At 44.3% G+C, this 25,221-nt stretch overlaps 1 protein-coding gene across 1 annotated transcript in view; it reads left to right on the top strand.

Annotated features, from left to right (window-relative positions):
* LOC149984841 (pleckstrin homology domain-containing family O member 1-like) overlaps positions 1–21,793 on the top strand; it is a 40,987-nt gene extending 19,194 nt beyond the window's left edge. Inside the window, exons 3-6 of the mRNA XM_090188994.1 lie at positions 11,956–12,096; positions 13,510–13,614; positions 16,924–17,025; positions 17,289–21,793. Coding sequence (XP_090045120.1) covers positions 11,956–12,096; positions 13,510–13,614; positions 16,924–17,025; positions 17,289–18,077 — 1,137 coding nt within the window. The 3' untranslated portion in view covers positions 18,078–21,793. The remainder of the gene's footprint in view (positions 1–11,955; positions 12,097–13,509; positions 13,615–16,923; positions 17,026–17,288) is intronic.
* The last annotated feature ends 3,428 nt before the right edge of the window (positions 21,794–25,221 follow it).

Raw genomic sequence — 25,221 nt, 5'->3', positions numbered from 1 at the left:
CATGCTCCCATCCCTCCCACCTCACTGATAGCCTCCCAACGCTACTCCATGCTCCCCTCCCTCCCACCTCACTGATAGCCTCCCAACGCTACTCCATGCTCCCATCCCTCCCACCTCACTGATAGCCTCCCAACGCTACTCCATGCTCCCATCCCTCCCACCTCCCTGATAGCCTCCCAACGCTACTCCATGCTCCCATCCCTCCCACCTCACTGATAGCCTCCCAACGCTACTCCATGCTCCCATCCCTCCCACCTCCCTGATAGCCTCCCAACGCTACTCCATGCAACTCTAATGACATGTGCCCATACTGTATACCTTCTGATGATCTGATCTTTCTGGAGAAGGGAGATTGAGAGCGTGTGGATTCACGTTATAGTGCCTGAATGCTCATAATTTATTCATGTAGTAGTTAGAGATGCTCACTGAATCTGGTGGGCATCTTGATCTGTACAGATGTGGCTGAAACTTTTTGGATGTTCTAGAGCAGTGGTTCCCAAACTTTTTATAGTCCCATACCCCTTCAAATATTCAACCACCAGCTGTACCCCCTCTAGCACCAGGGTCAGCGCACTCTCAAATGTTGTTTTTTTGCCATCATTGTAACCCTGCCACACACACACTACACAATACATTTATTAAACAAAGAATGAGTGTGAGTTTCTGTCACAACGCGCCTCGTGGGAAGTGAGAAAGAGCTCTTATAGGACCAGGGCACAAATAATAATATAATAATAGTCAATCATTTTGCTCTTTATGTAACCATCTTACATATAAAACCTTATTTGTTAATTGAACATTGTGAATAACTCACCACAGGTTAATGAGAAGGGTGTGCTTGAAAGGATGCACATAACTCTGCAATGTTGGGTTGTATTGGAGAGAGTCTCAGTCTTAAATCATTTTCCACACACAGTCTGTGCCTGTATTTAGTTTTCATGCTAGTGAGGGCCGAGAATCCACTCTCACATAGGTACGTGGTTGCAAAGGGCATCAGTGTCTTAACAGCATGATTTTCCAAGGCAAACTGAGTGCAGCCCTATCCAGAAATATGGCAGTGGCTTCTGATTAAATTCAATTTTCACAGAACCGCTTGTTGCAATTTCAATGAGGCTCTCTTGTTCAGATATCGGTAACTGTACAGGAGGCAGGGCATGTAAGGGATAACGAATCCAGTTGTTTGTGTCATCCGTTTCGGGAAAGTATCTGCGTAATTGCACACCCAACTCACTCAGGTTATTCGCTATATGACCTGTGTGTTGTCCTTGTTAATGCAGACAGAGAAGAGCACCAACTTCTTAATCACAGCCTCAATTTTGTCTCACACATTGAATTTAGTTGATGAGAGTCCCTGTAATCCTAGATTCAGATCATTCAGCCTAGAAAAAACATCACCCAGATAGGCCAGTCGTGTGAGAAACTCGTCATCATGAAAGCGGTCAGACAAGTGAAAATTATGGTCAAAGTGAAGAAAACTTTAAGCTCGTCTCTCAATTTAAAAAACTTGTCAATACTTTGCCCCTTGATAACCAGCGCATTTCTGTATGTTGTAAAAACGTTACATGGTCACATCCCATATCATTGCATAGTGCATAAAATACAGGGGCTTTGCTTTAACAAAGTTAACCATTTTCACTGTAAGTGTCCAAAAATTATTTCAAACTGTCAGGCATTCCTATGGCAGCAAGAGCCTATCAGTGCATGCTGCAGTGTACCCAAGAGCCTCTCGGTGGATGCTGCAGTGTACCCAAGTGGGGTCGGAAGCAAATGCTTGCACGCGCGTTACCACTCCACTATGTCTCCCTGTCATGGCTTTGCACCATCAGTACAGATACCAACACATCTTGACCACCAAAGTCCATTTGATGTCACAAAGCTGTGCCAGGCACGCCACATCTGTTGACACATCGAGCTATAATGCATAGAATTCACTGGCTTGTATGCGAAGCAGTAATTGTTTCAAAACATCTCTTACAATGTCACTGATGTGTCGTGAAACAGTTTTTTGATGAAGACATTGTCTGTATACTTTTATTTGCCGTTTTTTTGGCCAGCATTGTCCCAGCCATATCCACGGCAGCAGGAAGAATGAAGTCCTCCACAATAGTATGGGGCTTGCCTGTCCTAGCCACTCAGTAGCTCACCATATAAGAAGCTCCTAGCCCCTTCTTATTAATGGTATCTGTTGCTTTTATATACATGTCTTACTACTCGAAAGTCGTCTTAATTCTCGCTCAAAAAACTCCTGTGGCTTATTTTTCAAAATGGCATGTTGTGTTTCTATATGTCTGCGCAAGAGTGAAGGTTTCATCGAGTTGTGAGATAGTACCTTTGCACATATAACACACTGTGGCTGTGGAAAGGCACTACTCCCAATATAAGTGAACCCCAAATCAATGTAGTTCTCATCATATTTGTGCCTCTTCGATGGTCCAACGTCCCTGTCCCTAGAATTACTGATGCTAGTGTTGGATGTGCTCGTGGAAGCAGAACAACTTGTGTCGTGGACAGGTGCAGGTGTAGTACTGCTGGTAGTAGCAGTACTACCAGTAGAGCTGCTATGTGTCTCTATGGACACGGGCCTTACTTTTGTTAACCATAAATCCATTTTTGGGGCAAACGGAATGAGCAGCGTTTGGCTACATACAGACCGTTAGTGGAATCCCCATGAGAGAGTAACGGTTAATGTGATTGGATGTTAATTATTTGACTAGGCTACCTGTCTTTGACATTGTGTTGTTATTTCGATGATCACTAGATGGTTTAATTGTATTTTTGGCAGTGAAACGAGGCCACTCAGGCAAGAAGAAAAAACTCACCCAAATATATAGCCCCGTTGGAAAATATAAATGGACTGTTTGAAAATGTGAATCACATAAATATACTTTTTAAAATGTGAATCACTGTTTGAAAATGTGAATCACATAAATATACTTTTTTAAATGCGAATCACAGTTTGATTTGGCGTACCCCCGACGGCATTGCATACCCCAGTTTGGGAAAACCTGTTCTAGAGAATCTCCCCTGGAGGCAGCTGGTGTGAAACAGAATCCATGTGTGTGTCCTCATAAACCATGATTTACATAGACACTGGGCCAGAGAGCTTAAAGGGTCCCTACATTTTAGAGGCGATGATACCATGAATGCACATCGTCACTGTCATCATCCTCGATTGATCACTCTTTCAGTCAAGATTAGTCTTGCATCAGGTGTTGGTTGAAGTCAGGATTCTCCTGGGATTAGAATATAAAAAATACAACAACACCTATACAGGGGACTATAATGTTCCCCCGGGGAGATGAATGCACCAATTACAGGGCTAGCCTCATAGGCTCCACCTCCACCCAGTACCATGAGGTGATCCTCTGTAACTCTATCAGTAGCTTGTAACACCAGGCGAGTGGGTTCCTTTCTTGGGGCCATCTGTAAATCACTCTGCATAAAAGCTTCTGCTCAGTGGCATATATTGTTATATATTATGTGGAATAATGCTTGTAAATACACAGAGGGAAAATGCATGATTCCATCATGTACAGTCAAGATGCAGGGAATTCTGTTTTTTAAACCCAAACACTGGCCCTTTAACCTGAAGGGAACTCACCCTATGAGTGATTATAGGGTATTGGCTGCACTTTGGTGAAACTGGGGATGGTGATTAGTGGTTACATGATACATAATCTGATGTGTTTCAGGCCTGCTTGTGACCTCACAGATATACTTTATACCACTGGAAAACATACATGATCATGAGTGGTAGAAGAGAGATCCACAATATGCTGTTTTTATTCATCAGTATCATTGGGGGATATTTTGGAGGGGCCTCATCCTTTTGGAAAGTGTTACCTTGAAAAGGGATGCCCCTACTTTATTCTCAATGCAATACATAAGAGCTGTTAATTATTCCCCACACCCCCCCAATCCGCAACGGAAAAAGTCCCCCGTAGTTTTGTCGGCACAGCACGTCCTCAGCCAAAATTAGCACCGGCATCTTTTGTGTGGCGAGCACTTGGGTTTCTCCTTCTCGTTGAGGGTCTATGTATAGCCAGGGCCAAGCCTTGGAATAGCTGAATGCTACAAAGAGCCTCCAACAAAGCCGGACAAGATGGCGTTTTGATATCCGTTTCTTCCTAGGCAGGTATCAGGGCCACCGAACACAGTGCTTGTTGTTTTTCCACCTATGGAGTTTAATGGCTGGTCTTGAAACAGGGCCTCCTTCACAAAAGAGTCCAAACCAAGCTTGACGAGGGGACAATGTGTTCTCCATGTTCCTTGGCGAGCAGATATGGGCTCCAAAGCTTAACAAACACACTGTTTGGTTATCGCCTACTTGTGACGCGTCACGTGAGCAGAGTCCGGCTCAGGTTCTGGCTCTGTTGAGGCTACATCAGATAGGCTTCTCCTCAGAGGATACCCTGGTCTGTCTTGACGCTAGCCGAGGTCACCTAGCCTCAATGAGTCTCCTCCTGCCCTGATCCCCAAACCCAACTGAAATAGTATTAATATATCTCCTGTCCTGACCACTAAACCCATCTGAAACAGTATTAATATATCTCCTGTCCTGACCACTAAACCCATCTGAACCAGTATTAATATATCTCCTGTCCTGACCACTAAACCATCTGAAACAGTATTAATATATCTCCTGTCCTGACCACTAAACCCAACTGAACCAGTATTAATATATCTCCTGTCCTGACCACTAAACCCAACTGAAATAGTATTAATATATCTCCTGTCCTGACCACTAAACCCATCTGAAATAGTATTAATATATCTCCTGTCCTGACCACTAAACCCATCTGAACCAGTATTAATATATCTCCTGTCCTGACCACTAAACCCATCTGAAATAGTATTAATATATCTCCTGTCCTGACCACTAAACACATCTGAAACAGTATTAATATCTCCTGTCCTGACCACTAAACCCATCTGAACCAGTATTAATATATCTCCTGTCCTGACCACTAAACCCATCTGAAATAGTATTAATATATCTCCTGTCCTGACCACTAAACACATCTGAAACAGTATTAATATCTCCTGTCCTGACCACTAAACCCATCTGAACCAGTATTAATATATCTCCTGTCCTGACCACTAAACCCAACTGAAACAGCATTAATATATCTCCTGTCCTGACCACTAAACCCATCTGAACCAGTATTAATATATCTCCTGTCCTGACCACTAAACCCATCTGAACCAGTATTAATATATCTCCTGTCCTGACCACTAAACCCATCTGAACCAGTATTAATATATCTCCTGTCCTGACCACTAAACCCATCTGAACCAGTATTAATATATCTCCTGTCCTGACCACTAAACCCATCTGAAACAGTATTAATATATCTCCTGTCCTGACCACTAAACCCATCTGAACCAGTATTAATATATCTCCTGTCCTGACCACTAAACCCATCTGAAACAGTATTAATATACAGGTATCTCCTGTCCTGACCACTAAACCCATCTGAACCAGTATTAATATATCTCCTGTCCTGACCACTAAACCCATCTGAACCAGTATTAATATATCTCCTGTCCTGACCACTAAACCCATCTGAAACAGTATTAATATATATCCTGTCCTGACCACTAAACCCATCTGAACCAGTATTAATATATCTCCTGTCCTGACCACTAAACCCATCTGAAACAGTATTAATATATATCCTGTCCTGACCACTAAACCCATCTGAACCAGTATTAATATATCTCCTGTCCTGACCACTAAACCCATCTGAAACAGTATTAATATATCTCCTGTCCTGACCACTAAACCAGTACTAATATACAGGTATCTCCTGTCCTGACCACTAAACCCATCTGAACCAGTATTAATATATCTCCTGTCCTGACCACTAAACCAGTACTAATATACAGGTATCTCCTGTCCTGACCACTAAACCCATCTGAACCAGTATTAATATATCTCCTGTTCTGACCACTAAACCCATCTGAACCAGTATTAATATATCTCCTGTCCTGACCACTAAACCCATCTGAAACAGTATTAATATATCTCCTGTCCTGACCACTAAACCCATCTGAAACAGTATTAATATACAGGTATCTCCTGTCCTGACCACTAAACACATCTGAAACAGTATTAATATATCTCCTGTCCTGACCACTAAACCCATCTGAAACAGTATTAATATATCTCCTGTTCTGACCACTAAACCCATCTGAAACAGTATTAATATATCTCCTGTCCTGACCACTAAACACATCTGAAACAGTATTAATATATATCCTGTCCTGACCACTAAACCCATCTAAACCAGTATTAATATATCTCCTGTTCTGATCCCTAAACCCAACTGAACCAGTATTAATATATCTCCTGTCCTGACCACTAAACACATCTGAACCAGTATTAATATATCTCCTGTCCTGACCACTAAACCCATCTGAACCAGTATTAATATATCTCCTGTCCTGACCACTAAACCCATCTGAAACAGTATTAATATATCTCCTGTCCTGACCACTAAACCCATCTGAAACAGTATTAATATATATCCTGTTCTGACCACTAAACCCATCTGAAACAGTATTAATATATCTCCTGTCCTGACCACTAAACACATCTGAAACAGTATTAATATATCTCCTGTCCTGACCACTAAACCCATCTGAACCAGTATTAATATATCTCCTGTCCTGACCACTAAACCCATCTGAAACAGTATTAATATATCTCCTGTCCTGACCACTAAACCAGTACTAATATACAGGTATCTCCTGTCCTGACCACTAAACCCATCTGAACCAGTATTAATATATCTCCTGTTATGACCACTAAACCCATCTGAAACAGTATTAATATATCTCCTGTCCTGACCACTAAACACATCTGAACCAGTATTAATATATATCCTGTCCTGACCACTAAACCCATCTGAAACAGTATTAATATATCTCCTGTCCTGACCACTAAACCCATCTGAAACAGTATTAATATATCTCCTGTTCTGACCACTAAACCCATCTGAACCAGTATTAATATATCTCCTGTCCTGACCACTAAACCCATCTGAACCAGTATTAATATATCTCCTGTCCTGACCACTAAACCCATCTGAACCAGTATTAATATATCTCCTGTCCTGACCACTAAACCCATCTGAACCAGTATTAATATATCTCCTGTTCTGACCACTAAACCCATCTGAACCAGTATTAATATATCTCCTGTCCTGACCACTAAACCCATCTGAACCAGTATTAATATATCTCCTGTCCTGACCACTAAACCCATCTGAACCAGTATTAATATATCTCCTGTCCTGACCACTAAACCCAACTGAAACAGCATTAATATATCTCCTGTCCTGACCACTAAACCCATCTGAACCAGTATTAATATATATCCTGTCCTGACCACTAAACCCAACTGAAACAGCATTAATATATCTCCTGTCCTGACCACTAAACCCAACTGAACCAGTATTATGCGACACTCCCTCCTCTCTCCCATTCTATCCAGTAGGTTCAGACATTGCTGTCTTGCAATATGCTGCCTTTGAGTTCTAAGAAGAGTGACGATGTTGGCCTGACCACTGCGTTCTGCAGGCACCTCTGAGAGGGAAGAAGAGTGTAGAGTCAGTTGACTGGACTAGCGTTGGCATTGCCCTGCTGCCTATCTTGTCCTGCTGTCTCCCAGGTCCAGCCTTACATCCAGCCATGCGTGTGTCCTACAGCTTCTGCACAGTTTGGTCAGTCTCTATCCTGCTCCACTAATGGAAATTGATTGCCACTTAGCGAGGGCCTAGTTGTGCTGAGGGATCAAGTGACGTCAGCGCAGGTCCTGCTGTGCGCTGGGAACCAGTTGAGAGAGGCTTTCTGACAGTAAACCAACCAGGGTGATGTTTGAGGCAAAGCACGGTCACACCATGTCTGGTCTTCTCCCTTCTGAAATCATACAGTGGACAGTACATGGTGTCTCTCCACTCAACCACAGGAAGTCATAGAAGATGACAAGGTGACAGAGTCCTGTGACTTAAAGGTGTCAGAATGAATGTGACAAGATTAGCTTTTTCATCAGTAGAAGAGAGAGGAAAGAACTGGTGTCTGTGGATAGACAGTATGGTGGATAGACAGTGTTGTGGATAGACAGTATGGTGGATAGACAGTATGGTGGATAGACAGTGTGGTGGATAGACAGTATGGTGGATAGACAGTGTGGTGGGTAGATAGTATGGTGGATAGACAGTATGGTGGATAGACAGTGTGGTGGATAAACAGTATGGTGGTTAGACAGTATGGTGGATAGACAGTGTGGTGGATAGACAGTGTGGTGGATAGACAGTATGGTGGATAGACAGTATGGTGGATAGACAGTGTGGTGGGTAGATAGTATGGTGGATAGACAGTATGGTGGATAGACAGTGTGGTGGATAGACAGTGTGGTGGATAAACAGTATGGTGGTTAGACAGTATGGTGGATAGACAGTGTGGTGGATAAACAGTATTGTGGATAGACAGTGTGGTGGATAAACAGTATGGTGGTTAGACAGTATGGTGGATAGACAGTGTGGTGGATAGACAGTGTGGTGGATAGACAGTATGGTGGATAGACAGTATGGTGGATAGACATTATGGTGGATAGACAGTACGGTGGGTAGACAGTATGGTGGATAGACAGTGTGGTGGATTGACAGTTTGGTGGGTAGACAGTATGGGGGATAGACAGTGTGGTGGATAGACATTATGGTGGATAGACAGTATGATGCATACAGTCTGTGGTTATCAGTCCCAGACACTGTCACAGAGAAAGAGGAAGACAGACTCAAGTCTGGCTTTGTGGCTCTGAGCTCCAACATCACATTGGCTCAGGGCCCCCCCTCCCTGATGAGTAGTGACAAAGTGTGTGTGGAGGGGGGGGGGGATTAAAACCAAAGTGAGTGTCAGCGCTGAGGGGGACATGTGTTGGGAGGGAGGGGGGTGGCCGAGGGTTATGATATCTCCAAAACCTTCTGTCGGGTGCCATCTACTCTTTCAATCCTAAACCCACAGCCCAACTCACCCACCCACCCAGGGCCACAACACATCTCCCAACAGCGATGCCGTATAGCTGAAATCTAATCCTTTGTAAACACTTTAAATCACCCAAATGTATCATGTTTATGCAATGACCATTTCTGTTTTTGAATTGTTATTCCTGTCTGAAAGCACAAATAAGTATTCTTATAAACCCATTTTCTAAATACATGTATTCATCTTTTTCCTGACTGGCTGTCTGACCATTAGCTTACCAGCTAGATAACGAACAGATATCTGCCTTGTCTCAATTCAAACAGGCCTTTTGATTGTTCTACGGCAGCGTTTCTCAAACTCTGTTCTCGGGACCCCCAGGGCTGCACGTTTTAGTTTTTGCTCCTAACACTACACATCTTATTCAAGTGATCAAATCTTAATGATAAGTTGATCATTTCATCATCAATCAGCTGTGTAGTGTTAGGGCAGAAACTAAAACGTGCCCACCTGGGGGTCCCCAGGACCCAGTTAGGGAAACCCTGTTCTAAGGAGTGTGTATGGCTCCCCCAAGGTTCAGAAAACTAAAACGTGCCCCCCTGGGGGTCCCCAGGACCCAGTTAGGGAAACCCTGTTCTAAGGAGTGTGTATGGCTCCACCAAGGTTCAGAAAACTAAAATCACGAGAGGCAGCGAGCGGTATGTTGACTCACTGAGGCACATTTATGTACGAAAGTTTAACAATATTTTAATTTAGTCTTTTGTACGCCCAATAAAACGTTTAACTTTATGGGGAGGATGGCTGTCATGTCGTCACACTGTCCCACGATAGACGGTCCCGTGGGGGTTGTGTCATAGGCCCACAGCTGTGCCCCATTTGGCAACTGGCTGCCCCGGACCTGAACTCACAGTGCCACCATGCCACCTGGGGAGGGTTAAGATGGTGACACTTTACTGGTGACCTCTTACAAACCTAGGGCCATATAAAATCTGTGATGTGGAGAAAGTGGACGGAATTACAGAATCCAGAGATTTAAACATAATTCAATGATGTTCAAACATTTATTGAACTTAGTAGGATATCAATTACATTTGCCCAAGTGTATCATAAGAAATGAACAGACTGCATCAGTGATTCATATTTCTTGCAACTTCCTGAATAGGCAACGAGAAATCCCCCTGTCTGCGAATGTGAGGTGAGCACATCTACCTCTTTGTGTAGCGGTTAGCGATGATGCTAATGAAAACAGTCTTCTGGTAGATGGAAAGGCTTTCCCAAAAAACTTCTAAATTAAATGTTAACTACAAAGTAGCCTTTGCTGACCTGACAGAACGATTTAATTATTATTTCCATAAATCCAGTGGCTATTTGTTTAGCAAACTCTACCATCATATGTGTGCTACAAAAACACGCTAAACAACAGCCTCTTGCTAGGTGTACACTTGAATTTAAGGGTAACTATATCCAAAAATCTAATCTTCTCAAATTTTTCCCAGACCTTATAAGTGGTCTCCTGATGTGGTTTTAGGATTGTTGTGGACAGACACAAAGCCGTGTCTGACCTTAATCCAATTAGCTGTTGTGTTGTCACTGGGTGCTGCCTGTTCAGTCTATTGCCTTTGTCCTGGGATGTGTTTGGTGGTGGGGTGGGGGCGGGGGCGGGGGACGTCAGATTAATAACACAAGTTATTAACACGGAACAGGAGGGAGTTTGTGTCTAGGAAGGGTTGGGGGTTGGGGCTTATTGTGCACATTGTGATTAGTCCAGCATGTTCCGGACCGGTTGTGTCCTTCAAGAATTGATGGCCTCCTGCCCTATCTGCACCCTGCAGCATTATTGGATGACTGCCTTTGTTTCTATTTTAGTGACTTCGTGCCTGCTAGCTCCGCCTTTACACCATGCAGCCTCACACATCACATGGGGGACATCCTTTGTATCTCTCTCACAGTTTTCAGGGACACAGAATACACTATTACAGTTCATACAGTTCATTCTGTTGAAGTTGACATCTGTATTGGAGTCTTAGCTTTCTGTTCAACATCTCCATCTATCTACTGTGTCTATCTGAAACATCTCCATCTATCTATTGTCTATCTGAAACATCTCCATCTATCTACTGTGTCTATCTCAAACATCTCCATCTATCTACTGTGTCTATCTGAAACATCTCCATCTGTCTATTGTGTCTATCTGAAACATCTCCATCTGTCCATTGCGTCTATCTGAAACATCTCAATCTGTCCATTGTGTCTATCTGAAACATCTGTCTATTGTGTCATCTGAAACATCTGTCTATTGTGTCAACTGAAACATCTGTCCAATGTGTCTACCTGAAACATCTGTCCAATATGTCTATCTGAAGCATCTGTCTATTGTGTCTATCTGAAACATCTCCATCTGTCCATTGCGTCTATCTGAAACATCTCAATCTGTCCATTGTGTCTATCTGAAACATCTGTCTATTGTGTCATCTGAAACATCTGTCTATTGTGTCAACTGAAACATCTGTCCAATGTGTCTACCTGAAACATCTGTCCAATATGTCTATCTGAAGCATCTGTCTATTGTGTGTATCTGAAACATCGCCATCTGTCCATTGTGTCTATCTGAAACATCGCCATCTGTCCATTGTGTCTATCTGAAGCATCGCCATCTGTCCATTGTCTATCTCAAACATCTGAAACATCTGTCCATTGTGTCTATCTGAAACATCTGTCTATTGTGTCTCTGAAACATCTGTCCATTGTGTCTATCTGAAACATCGCCATCTGTCCATTGTCTATCTGAAACATCGCCATCTGTCCATTGTGTCTATCTCAAACATCTGAAACATCTGTCCATTGTGTCTATCTCAAACATCTGAAACATCTGTCTATTGTGTCTATCTGAAACATCTGCCCATTGTGTCTATCTGAAACATCTGCCCATTGTGTCTATCTGAAACATCTGTCCATTGTGTCTATCTGCAGGTGAAGGATGAGAAGAAGATCCAGGAGGTGGTTGACCTGACGGATTACGAGCGTTCTGAGGAGCTCCGCAAGGCCAAGAGCCGCAGCAAGAAGAACCACAGCAAGTTCACCCTGCTGCGCTCCAGAACCCCAGGCAACACGGTGGGTCCACAGGAAGTGTCCACAAGAACCCAGATCTAGAACCTTGGAAAGAGCAAACCTGTACCTCAAAGTACTGTACCACAATAGCAACACAATCAATACTTACATCTTAAATACACTGTTGAGATGAGTTTCACGGTACTGTAGCCAGATATTAACATAGTCAGATCAGTTACAGCAGCCAGATTGATTGACAGGCTGATTGACACTCACCTGACTCGGCTCGCCAGACCGGGCCACCACCCTGTACACCCTGTCCTTAGTCATTAGCCATGATCCCCTTTGACTCTACTTAGCTCCTCCCACCTCTGTCTCTGCCCAGAGACACTGTCCTCCCTCCCTCTGTTCCCTCCCTCCCCCTGTTCCCTCCCTCCCCCTGTTCCCTCCCTCCCCCTGTTCCATCCCTTTCACAGGGACATTGTGTTCCAGACTAGCCACACCTCCAACTCCTACACCCAGTATATGATCACCAACGCTGATGGACAGACTAACTTGAGAAACAGAGTGAAAGTGTCAAATTCCCCATGCTTGTAGACCATTTGAAATCTGACAGTTTGCCAGTCCAGTCCACCTTTAAAACATGGAAAGGCTCTTCTGGTGAGGCAGTGATTCCCCCATGACCCCTACACACGCTAGGGATGGGCATTTGACGTTTTTTTTAATGTTCGAGTACTCGCATATTTATTTACTTTGAGTACTCAAATCCGTTTTTTTAATAATATGTAGAACACAAGACCCCCGCTGGGAAAAAAGATGTGTCCATTTATCTATAGACATAACCTGTATGACCCTTGGCTTGGTTTCTTTTCGGTTGTGCCCTGCAAATGCACATATACAAATGGAACACTAACATGTCCTGTTCAGGCAGCCACAAAGCACAATCCACCAAATAGTTTTACAGTAATTGACACAAACGTAATCTCTGGTTAAAGGTCATGCATTGACTTCCGTTCCAGTACTCCATTGCTCATACCCATCCCTAACACACACATACACTCACAAAACGGCGCACACACACTCACACACACGCACACATACACCATCTGCAGGATCTCCCAGAACCCTCAGAGCAGCAGGAGGATAGGGTATCATGTTGGGTTGTCAGGGGAGGAAGCTTGTGTTTCAGCACACAGACAGACACAGACTGAGAGAGATTCTCAGAGTCTCCACACAGCTGCAGTTTCCTGTAGCCTCAGTGGGAGAAAGAGCACCATATGGTCATATCTGTGTGTGAATGTGTGCGTGAGTGATATGGGTTTCTGGAATGGTACCTATATGAAAGGTATCCCTTACAGATGGTTGACTGAGAATCATGCATGTTAGGATTTTCAACACTCCCTTCATTCTCAGTTACACAATATTGTGCAAGGCCCTGGCTTCTTACATCCCCTCTCTCTCGTTTGTGTCTGTCAGGTCCCTAACCTGGTGTTCCTGGCTGTTAGTCCAGAGGAGAAGGAGTCCTGGATAAACGCCTTAAATGGAGCAATCACCAGATCCAAGAACAGCATCCTGGATGAGGTAAGACACACCCCTCTGTGCACCTCCACTCTCATTCTCCTCTCTCTCTCTTATAAACAACACTTCATCTGTCACATGGCCAATTGCAAGAGGATATCTTACTGAATGCACTTTTGAGGAATGGAATCCATTGACCCGCCCCTCATTCACACACACCCTCATGACCCGACACTAAACTCCCACAGCATGTTGACATGTATAAAGTGCTTCAGAAATAGAAGGAACTGTTATCGTATCTTCCATTCTATCTTAAACTGGTTTCCTGATGAGGGCATTTTCTGGGTTTCAGTCTAGTGTAGTGTAGATGAAATGACCTCTATAAAGAAGACAGACAGGTGGTGACAGCTGTGACAGTCTTCTAGCTGAGGCAGCTGATCAAAGGATTCCCTCTCTGTTTGGGGATGATGGGATGGATCCTTCATCCCTCCTTCTCACTGCAGGTCAATCGCCCTGATGACATCAATAGACAGACGGTAGGGGAGCAGCTTGATGTGAAATAACATGTACACACACTAAAACACACATATACATACACACACACACACACTTCTGAGCTTTTATGCACTTAACGCATCGTGTCAACACCACCCTTATATAAGGCCACAACACACACATTTGACATAGTCCCCAACACACACACATGGATGGACACATGCACACACACACTGACGCACGAAAGCACACGCACGCACTCACACACACACACACGGACCCTATCACACAGCTATAGATGGTCCAAACTGTACAGGTCCCTATCACACAGCTATAGATGGCCCAAACTGTACAGGTCCCTATCACACAGCTATAGATGGCCCAAACTGTACAGGTCCCTATCACACAGCTATAGATGGCCCAAACTGTACAGGTCCCTATCACATAGCTATAGATGGCCCAAACTGTACAGGTCCTTATCACACAGCTATAGATGGCCCAAACTGTACAGGTCCCTATCACACAGCTATAGATGGCCCAAACTGTACAGGTCCCTATCACACAGCTATAGATGGCCCAAACTGTACATGTCCCTATCACACAGCTATAGATGGCCCAAACTGTACATGTCCCTATCACACAGCTATAGATGGCCCAAACTGTACATGTCCCTATCACACAGCTATAGATGGCCCAAACTGTACATGTCCCTATCACACAGCTATAGATGGCCCAAACTGTACAGATCCCTATCACACAGCTATAGATGGCCCAAACTGTACATGTCCCTATCACACAGCTATAGATGGCCCAAACTGTACAGGTCCCTATCACACAGCTATAGATGGCCCAAACTGTACATGTCCCTATCACACAGCTATAGATGGCCCAAACTGTACATGTCCCTGTCACACAGCTACAGATGGCAGAAGCACTCTCACAAAGACTATCCAAATCCATGTCATCACTGTTAAAGAAACAGAACGAATACAACATGGAGCTACTTTCACGTAAAATAAAATACATTTAGAGGACAACTGGTCAGGCGTGTGGATGGACTCGGAACAACAGCACCAGCACTGTGAGAGATATCAATTACCTCCAGGGCTCCAGTGTCTCTGCTGCTCAATGGCCTGATGACATCAGAGACGGGATTCACTCTTCCACCAGGATGGTGTTTCATTGCTCTCAACTGTAGGGTTATCGCAGGTGGAGTCCTACATGATGGTACACACGTACTGTAGATCTATGTTGATAAACCTGCATCGAATTGCAATGCAACATTGGTTGAAAGTGTTTTATACACATAATGTATGTATGTGTACAATAGCAACGCTAGTGCCCTTAAATACACCCTTATTTTAATTTTAATTTTAATTGAACCTTTATTTAACCAGGTAGGCTAGTTGAGAACAAGTTCTCATTTACAACTGCGACCTGACCAAGATAAAGCAAAGCAGTGCGACACAGACAACAACACAGAGTTACACATGGAGTAAAACAAACATACAGTCAATAACACAATAGAACAAATCTATATACAGTGTGTGCAAATGAGGTAAGATATGGGAGGTAAGGCAATAAATAGGCCGTAGTGGCGAAATAATTACAATTTAGCAATTAAATACTGGAGTGATAGATGTGCAGAAGATTAATGTGCAAGTAGAGATACAGGGGTGCAAAGAGCAAAAAAATAAATAACAATATGGGGATGAGGTAGTTCGATGGGCTAATTACAGATGGGCTGTATACAGTGCAATGATCTGTGAGCTGCTCTGACAGCTGATGCTTAAAGTTAGTGAGGGAGATATGAGTCTCCAGCTTCAGTGATTTTTGAAATTCGTTCCAGTCATTGGCAGCACAGAACTGGGAGTTTATTTACAATGACGGCCTACACCGGCCAAACCCGGACGACGCTGGGCCAATTGTGCACCGCCTTATGGGACTCTCAATCACAGCTGGTTGTGATGCAGCCTGGATAGCTAACCTAGTGCTCTTAACTACACACATATGCTGGTCATCTCCATCTTTTCTCGTTCCACCTGATAATGTAATGGTTAAAAGCTTTCAGATCCAATTGACAATTATGACATTGATATTAGACATAAAATCCCAGCGGATAAAATATGACATGTTGCTTAGTCCCACTAGCCAGTGAATAAACTACACTCCAGCTGAACTCACTTCATCAGTGGAGACGGTTTTATCACCAGATGACAGTGCAGACGTGTTGGTCATCAGTGTAGCTATAGGTTAGCTATAGGTTAGCTATAGGTTAGCTATAGGTTAGCTATAGGGCTGAACTCACTTCGTCAGTGGAGACGGTTTTATCACCAGATGACAGTGCAGACGTGTTGGTCATCAGTGTAGCTATAGGTTAGCTATAGGTTAGCTATAGGTTAGCTATATGTTAGCTATAGGGCTGAACTCACTTCATCAGTGGAGAGTGTTATCACTAGTTAACAGTGCAGATGTTTTGGTTGTCAGTGTAGCTATAGGTTAGCTATAGGTTATCTATAGGTTAGCGGCCTGTTTCCCAAGGCCTTATGCAAATTGTTGTGGCCCATTTGGCCCAGTGAATCTCATGCCTGTAGATAATCAATCCATGATTAGGTCTATAATACTGATCAATAAACTACCCAACCCACTCTGACACAAACACAGCCCTTGGGCTAATGTGAAAGCATGTCAATCCCCTCACTCCACATGTGACTGTTCCATTATCTATCTCTCTCTCTCTCTCTCTCCCCCTCTATTTCTCCTTTATCTCCCTCTCTCTCTCCTTTATCTCCCTCTCTCTCTCCTTTATCTCTCACTCTCTTCCTCTCCCTCTCTCTCGCTCTCTTTCATCTTTCTTTTTTTCTTGCTTTCTTTCAGGTCATGGTTGAGGATGAAAACCTTCTGTCCCATCTCACACGGGACAGGGCTAAGATCCCTCACACACGGCGCCTGCCTACACGAGGACACATCATGGCTGTGGTAGGTATCCTGCTTCTCCTGGCCTGTCTTGTCTTAGCCCTTCTTATTACCACAACGGCTGGTTGGAGACAATACCAACTCTGTCAATTGAGCTTTCATTTAATGAGTCAGTTGGACATGGTGATGATCAAACTACTTTCAACTGGAATTTTTCATTAGTTTAATCCTAACTTAACTAAATCACAATGGGCCTTACCCTGATCTCTGATTTCTTATGGTGTCTAATATCACTAACAGACTGTTTCTCCTTGCTCCGTATCCAGGCCTCCACTTCTACCTCTGACGGCATGTTGACCCTTGACCTGATCCAGGAGGAGGACAGCCCCAGCACAGACGGCCAGGACACCTGTGACAAGAGCTTCCGGGCCAACCTGGACAAATCCACTCAGCTCGACTGCCTCAGGTCCAAAACAGAGGGTGCCATCAGTAGCATCTGTCTAACACCTCCCACAGAGGTCACTGGGAAGTCCCAGAGCCTGCCGCGCGATACCGGGGTCACCTGGGACGATAAACAGCAACTCCAGAGCCCGATGGGGAAGTCCTGCACTCCTCAGCCAGGCAAGAGGCTCACACCGGCCGAGAAAAGCCGCTGCGCCTCCATGGACGAGATCCTCTCACACTCCGGGACGCAGGCCACCAAACCCAGGACATCCATCCCCCGCTCTGCCACCTCTGCCCCCCCGGGCAACCTGCCGCCCATCAGCCAGCTGCAGGACCTAATCGCTCAGAAGCTGGAGAGAACTCAGGAGCTGCTGATGCAGGTGCAGGGGGCGAAGGGGGAGGAGGTGGAGCGGGGGAAGGGGAAAGGGAAGGACTCGCCAGGTTCCAAGGGCTCCAAGGGTTCCTCGGACGGGGCCCGGGCGGAGGCAGAGAGGCTGCTGAAGGAGGCAGCGTCCACATGGGGTCAGGCCAAGGATGTTCTAGAGGAGGTGAAGGAGCTGAGGGCGCTCTACCGTCAGCTGGACTCGCTGCCCACCACCCCTGCCTCCCTCTCACCCCTCACACCCTCCAACAGCGGCAAGCAGACTGACTACAGGAAGAGCATGATGTGACCGTCAGAGAACTCAACACAGACTGGACTATGAATCCCTGAGCAAAAAAACAACTCAACATGCAAAGCCACAATATTGTTAAATATGTCTGTTTCTCTCCTTCTGCGTTCTTTCACTTTATTGATGCTGTGACAAAGTGAGGACATTCAGTTGCCCAACGACGTCCCCTGTGCTTGACCACTGTGCCCTTACATGTCTGCTTGATGAAGGGTGTGGGGGGCAAAGGGAAGGGGCCGATCTAGGGACTCAGGTACATGTTGGCCAGGGAGTCTCTCTGTATTGACCTGCTGATGAAAGACCTTGTGATGCTGCAGTGTCGGGGGTTGTTTTCCTCCGCGTTGGTTGTCAAAGAGGGGATGTTGCAAGGTTTGGGCGGGGAATCAGAAGGGCTCTGCTCTCCAGGGACAGACACACAGTGGTTGAGGATGACTCAGATTACAGGAAGGGAAACATGGTGTCCAGACCAGCCCGTATGTTGGGAATGTCAATGTTTTCCTTTTTCTGTTACACAACACACTGGAAGGTTGGTCTGAGCCAGATTCCCAACTAACACCACTCTAAAAACCAACAGCAGCCCACCGTACAGTGCAGCATTCTCCCTCCCTCCCTCCGTCTGCTGCTCTGGGAATGGAGCTCAGTGGACTCCTCATCTCTGCTGGTCCATTATGATTCACAGGGACAAGGGGAACCAGTTCACACCAGTCAGAACTCACTGGCGTTCCATAGGGTGTTTCTGTCTGTTCCATGAGCCATATGATACAGTCAAAATGGAGGACGTCTGTCTGGGTTGTCTTGTTACTAGATGGTACATACTAGGACAGGGCTGTTCCTTTCCTGTAGGCCTACAGCCAGTTGTCTTCAGCCAGTTGCCACTGCAGCCATTGATTCTCATGCTGCTGTAGAGCCATGGAGCCGGGATGGCGTCTGTGTGTGTCTGGTGTGAGTGGTGATGATCATGCTACTGTAGAGCCATGGAGCCGGGATGGCGTCTGTGTGTGTCTAGTGTGAGTGGTGATTATCATGCTACTGTAGAGCCATGGAGCCGGGATGACGTCTGTGTGTGTCTGGTGTGAGTGGTGATTATCATGCTACTGTAGAGCCATGGAGCCGGGATGGCGTCTGTGTGTGTCTGGTGTGAGTGGTGATTATCATGCTAATGTAGAGCCATGGAGCCGGGATGGCGTCTGTGTGTGTCTAGTGTGAGTGGTGATTATCATGCTACTGTAGAGCCATGGAGCCGGGATGACGTCTGTGTGTGTCTGGTGTGAGTGGTGATTATCATGCTACTGTAGCGCCATGGAGCCGGGATGGCGTCTGTGTGTGTCTGGTGTGAGTGGTGATTATCATGCTACTGTAGAGCCGTGGAGCCGGGATGGTGTCTGTGTGTGTCTGGTATGAGTGGGAGGCATGACATAGAGGTCAGATGCAGTACTGAGGAGAGGAACCACTTGTAAGTGATTTGCTAAAATCGTAATAATAACAGAATTGCACTATGAAGGAAGGCTGTAAAACAAGAGGATGAAACTGGTGGGTGGAAACTGGAGAGAACAGATGTGTCTAATATGGCTTTTCATTCTGTTCTACATATTTGTTACGACAATCTAGTGTGTCTAGAAACATACAGGCTGCATAGTTCCAACGCCTTGATACCTAAGACAGTCGCTCAACTCGCTACTCTTTGAAAATCTGAGCTTCTCAAAGGTACAATGTGTGTAAACAATGCTGTTGATGAACGCATCCCTCCGGCTAGCTAACAGTGATGCTAACGCTTGACCTCTGACCTCCCTGGCCTACTTAAGGACTTATAGGGTTTATGGCAGAGAAGAGAGCTATGCAACATAGCACGAACACACACAACCACAATGAGAGAGAGAGAGAGAGAGAGAGAGAGAGAGAGAGCGGCCAATGGACTGCGTCGCCCGATCAAAACATCCAGTGTGTCTCTCCAGAGCACCCCGCCTTGTTTTATAGTCAGTAGCTACATATGTTATGTGTTTGCACAGTGCTGTGGAAATGGTTCGCTCTGGACTGTCAGACAGACAACAAAAACAGTGTTATGATTATGTTGTTATCATTGTTTTGTTTTTTTTATTTGTTTAAAATGCTTTTGTAGGATGATTTAAGGCACGCTTTAGAGAAGAAAATGGCTGTGGCATTCTAGAACGTTCAGGCTCTTAGAATGCTCAACTGGAAACTCTGCATATTGTAGTGTTACTCTGTTTGTTCAACCAACAACCACAACCCAATAACAGAAGTCAAAAATCATTAATGTTGAAGTTGGATATGGACATAAAAGAGGGTGAGGTGAGAAAGGTATGTTAGAAAGAACACAACAGGAAACATTTAACTGAGTAGGCCATAAACAATATTTTTACTAGTACGTCTATTATTGTTGTTGTTATTTCGTTTTATCTGGGATGAAGTACTATCTTGTGTGAGGCTGAACACAAAACCTAACGTTTGTGCAATCCTGAAAAGATTGATATGACCGCCGATGCACTGTACATACTCTGAGCAGTTTGAATCATCCCAAAGGATGTTGCTGTATTTTCTTATTGCGTTGCATTATGATGGAGTCGGAAGTGGCTTTGCTCTGAAGTTCATCTCTTCTGGACTGTCAAAGTACTTGAGACATAACCACTTGTGCAATTATAACAATCAGCCTAATTCAGACAACCAGTGTTCTACATTGAATGTTTGCTTTTTTAAGTCAAAACCTAGCCGAGAATTGTAATAAAATGATTTTTGTATGTCCATTTAGAAGAATACCCTACTGGAATATAGGGCTGGTTTTCATAGGAAATGCTGAGGTAGGAAGTGATTGATCCAAGCGTTGTTTTTATGGCAGCAATAATACCATCTTCAAGCTATGCCAAAGATAATATGGCTGTACAAGGAAATAAAACTATTCCCATTGAAATACTTTGATAATGTAAATAAGGATGTTTCATATTTTCTAGTTGACAATGTGAATGTCAGCCTACATGTTCTGACAACTATACCACATGTTGTGTGAAATGCTTGGTCACACCAACTCCAACCTTAATAATCCATCAAACACCAAGTCAACTTACCCTCTTCTACAGCTGGCAATGCATTCTGGGATATAATATATGCCATTTGGCAGACCCCTTTATCAAAAGCAATTTACAGTCATGCATGCATCCATGTTATGTATGGGTGGCCCCTGGAATCGAACCCTCAGTACAAGCACCATGCTCTACCACCTGAGCCATACAGGACCAGGATACAGGATCTGTGGCCACAAGTTGTGAAATCCAGCCAATATTGGCCACACATGGTCACACACAAACGCATAACATTCAATCATGACTGTTTTCTTATTTCTGTAAGGTGAAATGTCTTCCTTCGTTTTATGTATGACATGTTATGTTGTCATATTTTCAGTTTCCTTTCCAATTCTGTTCACCAAATGTGGGTCTGGCACCAAAACAGTAGCTACCGCAGCCTTAAATACCAAGAGGAATGTAGGAAAGTTACTCAGCAACTACAATGATTGTCCCCCAGCTATTTACAAAATCCTAATTCTTGTGCATTATGGATGAGATGAAGATTGTACCATAGGAATACAATAGCAGAGTACGAGCTAGGTGGATTACTAGATGGGAATGGAGAAGGCATTGTACACAGACTCAGAGGTTGAAATCCTGCTCCCTCAGGGTTCCATTTTAATAAATTGTGCTAAACAAAAGAAATGGAGGGTTTACTTTCTCTTCATTTTTGACCAAATCTGTTCAAGAGCATTTGAAACTTCACTCACACTCTCTGCCAGTCTGTAGAAACTGTATGTACATGCACACATACACACACACGCACACGCACGCACACACACACACACACACAAACACAGGAATGATTCCATGCATGTGTGCACCTCACACCATGTGGCGGGAGCTGCCTGCTAGTCCGACACAGACAGACAGAGAGCTGGGCCTACGGCATGACGGACTGTGCGTTATCATCCTCCTGTGTTGTCACTACTAAAAACAGTACAGAGATGATGGCACCTCCTTAAAACCGGGTGAGAGATCCTGACAGTGATTTTCAATGAGACACAAAAATACACCACAGAAATAAAGAAGCCAGAACACAGCCGAGGGAAGTCTACTGTGAGAATAGAATACATCCAATACATCCTCTACCCAATGCACACTTAAATATGCACAAATATTACCCTGTCTTTCTCTCGCTCTGTCTCTCTCTCTCTCTTTCTGTCTTTTGTTCTCTCTCTCATTCTCTTGCTCTCTCTCTGTCTCTCTTTCTCAACTCGCGCACTCTTTCTCGCTCACTCTCTGTCTCTCTCTCGCTGTCTCTCTCTCTCACTGTCTCTCTCTTTCTTTCTCTCTCTGTCTCTCTCTCGCTGTCTCTCTCTCTCTCTCTCTCTCTCTCTCTCTCTCTCTCTCTCTCTCTCTCTCGGTCTGTGGAGATCCTGACACTCCATAGGGCAGAATCCCTCCCAGAGGGCAGCAGGCCCCTGTGGCCTCCATGCCAAGCCCTGCTCATTAAACACATGAGAGAGGTCCCTCTGCCTCCTCAAATTAGGACTGACGCTGCTCTGCTCCGTGACTAACTACAGTCACACTCCAGATGTCAACACTTCATCCAACAGCGCAACAGACAGGAAGAAGCTTGCTGTCACCACGAGTCTAATGGGTGCATATGATTTTATGAGCGACACTCTGCGTTGACTTACACATTGAGGAAGAAAAGCATCTCATGGTCACCTCAAGCATCATTGAGGTATTTGTTGAGCACACGTGTTACCGTCATTGTAGGCCGTCATTGTAAATAAGAATTTGTTCTTAACCTCTCTGGGATATTCGGGACGGTAGCGTCCCACCCCGCCAACAGCCTGTGAAAGTGCAGGGCGCCAAATTCAAAACAACAAAAATCTCATAATTAAAATTCCTCAAGCATACAAGTATTTTACACCATTTTAAAGATACAATTCTCGTTAATCCAGCCACAGTGTCTGATTTCATAAAGGCTTTACAGTGAAAGTACCACAAATTATTATGTTAGGTCACCACCAAGTCACAGAAAAACACAGCCATTTTTTCCAGCCAAAGAGAGGAGTCACAAAAAGCAGAAATGTAGATAAAATGAATCACTAACCTTTGATGATCTTCATCAGATGACACTCATAAAACTTCATGTTACACAATACATGTATGTTTTGTTCGATAAAGTGCATATTTATATCAATTGGCGTGTAATGTTCAGTAGTTCCAAAACATGCGGTGATTTTGCAGAGAGCCACATCAATTTACAGAAATACTCATAATAAACATTGATAAAAGATACAACTATCATGCATGAAATTATAGATACACTACTCCTTAACGCAACCGCTGTGTCAGATTTCAAATAAACTTTACGGAAAAAGCATACCATGCAATAATCTGAGTACGGCGCTCAGAGACCAAAACAGCCAAAGAGATATCCGCCATGTTGTGGAGTCAACATTAGTCAGAAATAGCATTATAAATATTCACTTACCTTTGATGATCTTCATCAGAATGCACTCCCAGGAATCCCAGTTCCACAATAAATGTTTGATTTGTTCGATAAAGTTCATATATGTCCAACTACCTCCTTTTGTTAGGAAGTTTGGTAAACAAATCCAAACGCGTGTGCAAATCCAGCCGAAAGGTCGGACGAAAAATCCCAAAAGTTATATCACAGGTCGTAGAAACACGTCAAACAAAGTATAGAATCAATCTTTACAATGTTTTTATCAGAAATCTTCAATAATGTTCCAACCGGAGAATTCCTTTGTCTGTAGAACGCGCGTCACGAGCTCGTGGCAATCTGCCAGACACCTGGCTCAATCCCCTCTCATTCGGCCCCCCTTCACAGTAGAAGCATCAAACAAAGTTCTAAAGATAGTTGGCATTTAGTGGAAGCGTTAGGAAGTGCAATATGACCAATATCCCACTCTTTGATAGGCTATGAGTTGAAAACCTACAAACCTCAGATTTCCCAATTCCTGGTTGGATTTTTCTCAGGTTTTCCCCTGCCATATGAGTTCTGTTATACTCACAGACATCATTCAAACACTTTTAGATACTCAGAGTGTTTCCTATCCAAATATATATGCATATATATTATATTATATGCATATTCTTGCTTTTATGGCTGAGTAGCAGGCAGTTTACTCTGGGCACCTTATTCATACAAGCTACTCAATACTGCCCCCCAGTCACCATGAAGTTAATTAACTGACTTGCCTAGTTAAATAAAGGTTCAATAAAAAAATATATATATATTGAAAAAATATATATAAACTCAGCAAAAAAAGAAACGTCCTCTCACTGTCAACTGTGTTTCTTTTCAGCAAACTTAACAACTGAGACATAAACTGAACAAGTTCCACAGACATGTGACTAACAGAAGTGGAATAATGTGTCCCTGAACAAAGCGGGGGTCAAAATCCAAAGTAACAGTCGTTATTGGGTGTGGCCACCAGCTGCATTAAGTACTGCAGTGATTCTCCTCCTCAAGGGCTGCACCAGATTTGCCCGTTCTTGCTGTCAGATGTTACCCCACTCTTCCACCAAGGCACCAGCAAGTTCCCGGACATTTCTGGGGAGAATGGCCCTAGCCCTCACCCTCCAATCCAACAGGTCCCAGATGTGCTCAATAGGATTGAGGTCCGGGCTCTTCGCTGGCCATGGCAGAACACTGACATTCCTGTCTTGCAGGAAATAAGGCACAGAACGAGCAGTATGGCTGGTGGCATTGTCATGCTGGAGGGTCATGTCAGGATGAGCCTTCAGGAAGGGTACCACATGAGGGAGGAGGATTTCTTCCCTGTAACGCACAGCATTGAGATTGCCTGCAATGATAACAAGCTCAGTCCAATGAAGCTGTGACACATCGCCACAAACCATAACCGACCCTCCACCTCCAAATCGATCCCGCTCCAGAGTACAGGCCTCAGTGTAATGCTCATTCCTTTGACGATAAACGCGAATCCGACCATCACAACCGGTGAGACAAAACCGCGACTTGTCAGTGCTGTCTGGTCCAGCGATGGTGGGTTTGTGCCCATAGGCGACATTGTTGCCGGTGATGTCTGGTGAGGACCTGCCTTCCAACAGGCCTACAACCCCTCAGTCCA

The sequence above is a fragment of the Oncorhynchus mykiss genome, chromosome 2, assembly GCF_057628025.1.
Source record: "Oncorhynchus mykiss isolate SJ-2025 chromosome 2, ASM5762802v1, whole genome shotgun sequence".
Taxonomy (NCBI): domain Eukaryota; kingdom Metazoa; phylum Chordata; class Actinopteri; order Salmoniformes; family Salmonidae; genus Oncorhynchus; species Oncorhynchus mykiss.
The sequence above is the reverse complement of the archived record's forward strand: the minus strand, read 5'-3'. Positions and strand labels throughout refer to the sequence as shown.